Source organism: Serinus canaria, chromosome 10 (genome assembly GCF_022539315.1).
Source record: "Serinus canaria isolate serCan28SL12 chromosome 10, serCan2020, whole genome shotgun sequence".
Classification (NCBI taxonomy): Eukaryota; Metazoa; Chordata; class Aves; order Passeriformes; family Fringillidae; genus Serinus; species Serinus canaria.
Window position 1 is genome coordinate 701,634 of NC_066324.1, and position 6,159 is coordinate 707,792.

Below are 6,159 nucleotides of genomic sequence, written 5' to 3' on the forward strand. Positions count from 1 at the left end.
GGAGTTTTGGGGTAATTCATGGGTCTGGGCGACGTGGGGCTCTGTGGGATTCAGGGGTAGCACGGCCGTGGGTGTCCCCACAGTGGCACGCTTGGTGGCTGGCAGCTGGGTGTCAGCAGTACCCAGAGCTGCTGGGATCACGGGCACTGAAACACTGCCTGTGCTGGCCGGGCAGGAGGGCCCAAGCAGGGCCACGCTGGCAGCCCCAGGAGGTTGCATGGTCGCCCAAGGGGGGACACAGCCCCACTCCAGCCTGCGGGCCAGCAGCTCTGAGCAGTGCTGGGGGCTCTTGCATTTGTGGGCAGCACGAGGGAACAGGGCCCCTTCAGCCCCTCGGTGTCCCCGCCACGGGCAGACACACACAGCCCCACACCATGTCCTTCTTATGCTCTGGCTGGGCCCCGGACCTGGGGGACCTGTCCCCCCTCAGATGCCGGCCCCACAGCCAGCCCTGCCGGCTGTCTGTGTCCCCAGGGTGGCCGAGCAGGGACACTGGAGCGGCACAGCGGGAGGGTGGCTGGGCCGCGGCCCGGGATGCACGGGCGGTGCCGTTGTGTGGGGCCTGCCCTGGGCCTGTGCCACATGGCCGCCCTCGGCCCCTCCTCGCGGGGGGACTGTCCCGGCGCTGGCCTGGCCTCGTCCTGCCGGCGCTGCGGTCACTGGGCGGCTCCGGCCGCCGGGCCAGGGCAAGGGCAGCTGGGGGGGCAGCTGGGGCGGCGGCCGGCAGCCCCGGAGCAGGGCTGGGCGCCGGGAGCAGGGACACCCCGGAGCCCGGCCCGCGGCTGGCCCCCCCGGCCGTGCCGGCCCGCGGCTCCTGCTCTGGTTAATGTTAAAGCCAGCAGACGTCAAGGACTGCCGCAGCTCCCCCAGCCCCTCCGCTGGGGGCTGCCAGCTACAGGGCTGTTTTTCCTCCCAGAGCAGGCTCTGCCCGTCCCATGTGGCTAAAAAAAGCCATCGGCTTGGCTGGGACAGCAGGACAACAAATTCCCAGCCCGAGCAGCCTCCTGGCAGCCCTGGCACACTCCATGCACTTTCTTGGGGTGCCCCGGGTGTGCATCACCCCCGTCGTCGTTGTCATCATCGTAGTTGTCCTCGTTGTCGTCGTGGTCCTCCTCCTCCTCCTCATCCCCAAGCGGGGCCAGGCGAGGTGAAGGTCCCTGGTGGAACAGTGGCAGTTGCCCTTGTCCTGCTGGATCCAGCTGCCGAGTCACGCGCCAGCCCAGCCGTGAGCAGGGACGCCAGCTTCCATGTAGGGTCAGGCTGTGTCTGCATGCCCCCAGCCCCATGTACCCCCCCAGTTTCACACGGGGATTTGCAGCAGGGTTTGGTCCCAGTTCCAGGAGGGTTTTTACAGCCAGGTTTTTGATCCTGAGGATGTCTAATGCCGGTTTCATGAGGGGTTTTGCAAATGGGTCTGGTCCCGCGGGGTGGGGCCATTTGCAATTTCACGAGGGATTTCAAACCGGTGTCTGATCCCCAGGTTTTGTTTAATTTCGGGTCCCAGGCAGGGTTTTTCAGCTAGGTTTGGTCCCAGGGCGTTTTGTTCCCCGTTCCACGAGCGGATTTACATCCGGGTCAGGTCCTGGGGGAGTTCGGTCCTTGATCCCTTTTGTGACCCGAGTCACATTCCATGAGGGGTGGTCCAGATCCCACGCAGGGTTTTACAGCTAGATTTGGTCCTGGGCTAAATTGGGCCTGGTCCCCATTTCACACGGCATTTTACAGACGGGTTTGATTCCAGGTGGGTTTTGTCCCCGTTCCACGTGGGGTTTGGCCACTTATCCGTAACCCCGACGTACCCAGGGATGCAACATGCCATGGGGGAGAACGGGGAGCACTGGGGATCGCGGCCACGCCGTGCTCTGGCACTGCGGCCGGACGCAGCACAGGCCCGACCCCACCGCGGGACCCCCCGCGGGCCCCTCCGGAGCCTCGCGGGGCCCCACGAGGGGAGCCGGGGCTCTGTCCCGCCCCGGGGCGGAGAGAACCGCGCCCCGGTGTCCGCCCCGTCGTGTCCGCCCACGCCATGGCCGCCCGTTACCTCCGCGCTGCCCCGGCGCTGCGCCGCCTGTCCCGCTGCCCGCCGCCCGCCGCCGCCGCGGGGCAGCGCCGCCACTGTGAGTGGGGACACCCTGGGGACACGGGGGGACACCTCGGCGTGCCGGGGCTGCCGCGGCGGGGAGCGCTCCGGACCCACGGGGGGGCGGCTCGGATTCTTTAGGGGGGCGGTGTCTGAAATGGGATCCGGAGTCGCGCGTACCGACGGTCCGCGGGCCTCTGCGGACCCACGCCGGATTTTGTAGCTAGGTCTGCTCCTGGGGGGGTTGGTCCCGGTTCTACGAGGGGTTTCACAAATGATTTTGGTTCCAGGGGAATTTGGTCCCGGTTCCACGTGGCGTTTTGCACTCCACCTCGTACCTGGTCTGAGGCTGGTGGGGGGGGGGGTCGCTGAAGGTCCCGGTCCAATGCGGGATTTTACCCCCAGGAGGGTGGCAAAATCCTGGTCCTGGTGCCACACAGAGTTTTGTTGCCTATCAATGCTCAGGTCCCACTCAGGGAGAGTCACCTCTGCTCTGGGTACGACGTGGGGTTTTACAGCCTGACCCACAGACAAGTTTGGCATCCAGAGGGGTTTAGTCCTGGTCCAAGATCCACACAGGGATTTGCACCTCGGTTTGTGCCTGAGTCTGGCCCCAGGGAACTGCACCTGCTCCTGGTTCTGGTCCCATTCTTGATCTCACTGAGGTGTTGGAGCCCGGCTTGCATGTGGATCCCACCCTGGGAGGAATGTGTCCCTGTCCCTGTCCCCCTCACGTGGTGGGTTTTGCACTCTGACCCCCCACTCCAGCAGTGGTGACCCCAGTAACGGGCCCAGACCCCAGTGGGGCTTGCCTGTACCTGTCCCTGAGCCAGGGTGGCACCCACACCTGGCTGGACAGAGCTGTGAGGTCCCCACAGGATGCCCTAGCCCCACACAAGGGTGTGGAGCTGTGGGCCCAGGGGTGCACCCCTCACACCCCCCCACTGCTCTCCAGATGCCGACAAGCGGATCAAGGTGGCAAACCCAGTGGTGGAGATGGACGGGGACGAGATGACGCGCATCATCTGGGCCTTCATTAAGGAGAAGGTGATGGGGGGTGTGCCCCGTGGAGCTGGGGGGTTGGACGGGGAACCGGTGATCCCTGTGCTGCCCTCTGGCTGTCCCTCCTGCCTCTGTCCCTCTGTCTGCAGGAGGCAGGTCGTAAAATGGGCACAACTACCAGAAGGACCTTTAAATGAGGCGGCTCTGGGCAGCGGGGGCTGTCTCACGAAGGCAGGGGGGGATCATCCTGGTCAGCAGAGCCACCTGGGACAGGGGGAACCACCTGGGGCAGGCAGCCAGGCTGGGCCGGGATGGGTGCCAGGCCTGGCCATGCCGTGGTGCTGCTCCCCAGGCACCTCGCACTGTTCCCTCTATGCTGACACTCTCCTGGCTCCTCAGCTCATCCTGCCCAACGTGGATGTCCAGCTAAAATACTTTGACCTGGGGCTGCCACATCGGGACAAGACGGATGACCAGGTCACCATTGACTCAGCGCTGGCCACGCAGAAGTACAGCGTGGCTGTCAAGTGTGCCACCATCACACCCGATGAAGCCAGGGTGGAAGGTGGGCAGGGGCAAGGGGCCGAGCTCCTGTCACAGTGGGGGGGGTGCTGGCAGCTCCGTGGGGTGCTGAGCCTCCTGTCTGTGCCCCCTGGGGTCAGCAGTGCCTTCCCACTGCCAGCTCAGGTTTCTGGTGGGTTGGGGCTGCACCATACTCAGTGCTGTGCCCCTCACCCCACCCTGGGGGCTCGTGGGTGCTGTGGGGGCCCCACGGGCCTGGGGACACACTGACCTCTGCCCTGTGCCAGCCATGATCTCATGCTGGCTGTCCCTCCCCTTGCAGCAGGGTCTGGCAGCGGCCTGTGGCACAGTGGAGCTGGGTGCTGGCAGGAGCCATGTGCTTCAGGGGGGCTGGGGGGGATGTTCAGGGGTCCCATCTGCATGCCACACAGAGTTCAAGCTGAAGAAGATGTGGAAGAGCCCCAATGGCACCATCCGAAACATCCTGGGGGGGACGGTGTTCCGGGAGCCCATCATCTGCAAGAACATTCCCCGTCTGGTGCCCGGCTGGACCAAGCCCATCACCATTGGCCGCCATGCCCACGGTGACCAGGTGAGCCAGAGCACAGCCTGTGGCTGCCCAGCAGCTGCCTCTGCCCCTGCCTGACCCTCTGCCTGCCCCCACAGTACAAAGCCACCGACTTTGTGGTGGACAAGTCCGGGACTTTCAAGATGATCTTCACACCAAAGGACGGCAGCGGCTCCAAGGAGTGGGAGGTGTTCAACTTCCCCGGCGGCGGCGTGGGCATGGGCATGTACAACACGGACGAGGTACTGCCGGGGCTCAGGGGGCCCTCAGGGCAGCGTGCCGTGCCACCCTGGGGGGATGCCAGGTGAGGGACAGGGTCCCACGAGGCTCTGTGCTTCCCTTGCAGTCCATCTCTGGCTTTGCGCACAGCTGCTTCCAGTACGCCATCCAGAAGAAGTGGCCGCTCTACCTGAGCACTAAGAACACCATCCTCAAGGCCTATGACGGGCGCTTCAAGGACATCTTCCAGGAGATCTTTGATAAGTATGGACCTGGGGGGGGTCTGGGCTGTCCTGGGGGCGCTGGCAGCGAGACCCTCGTGGGATGAGCATGGCTGACCCTGGCCCGGGCTCCCAGGCATTACAAGACGGAGTTTGACAAGCTGAAGATCTGGTACGAGCACCGGCTCATCGACGACATGGTTGCCCAGATGCTGAAATCCTCCGGCGGCTTTGTCTGGGCCTGCAAGAACTACGACGGGGATGTGCAGTCAGACATCCTGGCCCAAGGTGGAGCAGGGTAGGGTGTGGTGGACTCTGCATCATCACCCTGGGAGCTGTCCTGACCCCTGTCCCTCTGCAGGGTTCGGCTCCCTGGGGTTGATGACCTCTGTCCTGGTGTGTCCGGATGGGAAGACCATTGAGGCTGAGGCCGCCCACGGCACTGTCACCCGCCACTACCGGGAGCACCAGAAGGTGGGCAGAGCCTTGAGCTGCCTGTGCCAGGCTGCCCATGGCGTGGTGTCCACACCAGACAGCTGACCCCTCTGTCTGCACAGGGCCGACCCACCAGCACCAACCCCATCGCCAGCATCTTCGCCTGGACACGCGGCCTGGAGCACCGCGGCAAGCTGGACAGCAACCCTGAGCTCATCAAGTGAGCAGGGGGGTGGGATCCCTGGGTGAGGGTCCCTGCCAGCAGCTGCTCTGGTGGCAGTCGTGGCAGGGCCCGTGGCACCAGCTGTGCAAACCGTGCCCCAAACCCGTGCCCAGGTTTGCGCAGACTCTGGAGAAGGTGTGTGTGGACACCGTGGAGAGTGGGACCATGACGAAGGACCTCGCTGGCTGCATCCATGGCCTTGCCAAGTACGGGGGGCTCTCAGGGCAGAAGGGGGACAGCCACCTGCACTAGGGCAGCGTGACTGCATGGCTGACCGTGCGGGCAGGGTGACCCTGGAGGGTGGCCACAAGAACAGCATAGTGACCACAAGGATGGGCTGGCCCTGCAGGGCAGCCTCGAGGGTAGAAAAGTGACCAGGAGCTGGCTGAGCACGGTGGCCACAGGTAGCTGCTGGCCTCTCTGGACAGTCCCCAGGGACTCAAGATAGCTGTTCACAACTGATTGGGTTGGGCAGGGGCCACATCCTGGACCCAGGGCTGTGGTGCCTGTGGGGAGGCAGGCAGGGACCCCCACCAATCCCTGTCTGTCTCCCCAGTGTGAAGCTGAATGAGCACTTTGTGAACACTACTGACTTCCTTGATGCCATCAAGAACAACCTGGACAAGGCTCTGGGCAAGAAATAGGAGACAGCCTCTCCATCTCTGGGATGGATGGTGCTGGGAGGGGCCCAGTGCCCCCTTCAGCTCCCCAGCACAGCTCAGGAACAGTTGAATAATTTTTCTTAAGTTTCCTTAGGAGTGTTTTTAAAGCCTTTGTAGCAGGGGAGCGTGGGGTGGGGGGGCGTGTGGGGGTGTGTCTGTCCTGCCCTGATTCATGTACCCCACAACCGTTTGGTGCCATTAAATATCTCCCCAGCCATGGCACAGCA

The 6,159-nt window shown here is 64.2% G+C and overlaps 1 protein-coding gene across 1 annotated transcript; it reads left to right on the forward strand.

Moving 5' to 3' along the window:
* The first annotated feature begins 2,037 nt into the window (after positions 1 to 2,037).
* Positions 2,038 to 6,021, forward strand: IDH2 (isocitrate dehydrogenase (NADP(+)) 2). The gene is made up of 11 exons (XM_009090075.4): positions 2,038 to 2,117; positions 3,036 to 3,127; positions 3,482 to 3,647; positions 4,036 to 4,196; positions 4,271 to 4,414; positions 4,519 to 4,655; positions 4,749 to 4,900; positions 4,974 to 5,086; positions 5,170 to 5,267; positions 5,384 to 5,476; positions 5,827 to 6,021. Exons 2-11 carry the CDS (start codon positions 3,077 to 3,079, stop codon positions 5,912 to 5,914), a joined length of 1,203 nt encoding a protein of 400 aa, XP_009088323.2. The 5' UTR covers positions 2,038 to 2,117; positions 3,036 to 3,076; the 3' UTR covers positions 5,915 to 6,021.
* The last annotated feature ends 138 nt before the right edge of the window (positions 6,022 to 6,159 follow it).

Coding starts and splice junctions, on each gene's coding strand:
- IDH2 (XM_009090075.4), top strand. CDS start 3,077: ATGGACGGGGACGAGATGACGCGCATCATCTGGGCCTTCATTAAGGAG. Junction 4,415..4,518: donor GCATGTACAACACGGACGAG/GTACTGCCGGGG, acceptor CTTCCCTTGCAG/TCCATCTCTGGCTTTGCGCA. Junction 5,087..5,169: donor ACTACCGGGAGCACCAGAAG/GTGGGCAGAGCC, acceptor CTGTCTGCACAG/GGCCGACCCACCAGCACCAA.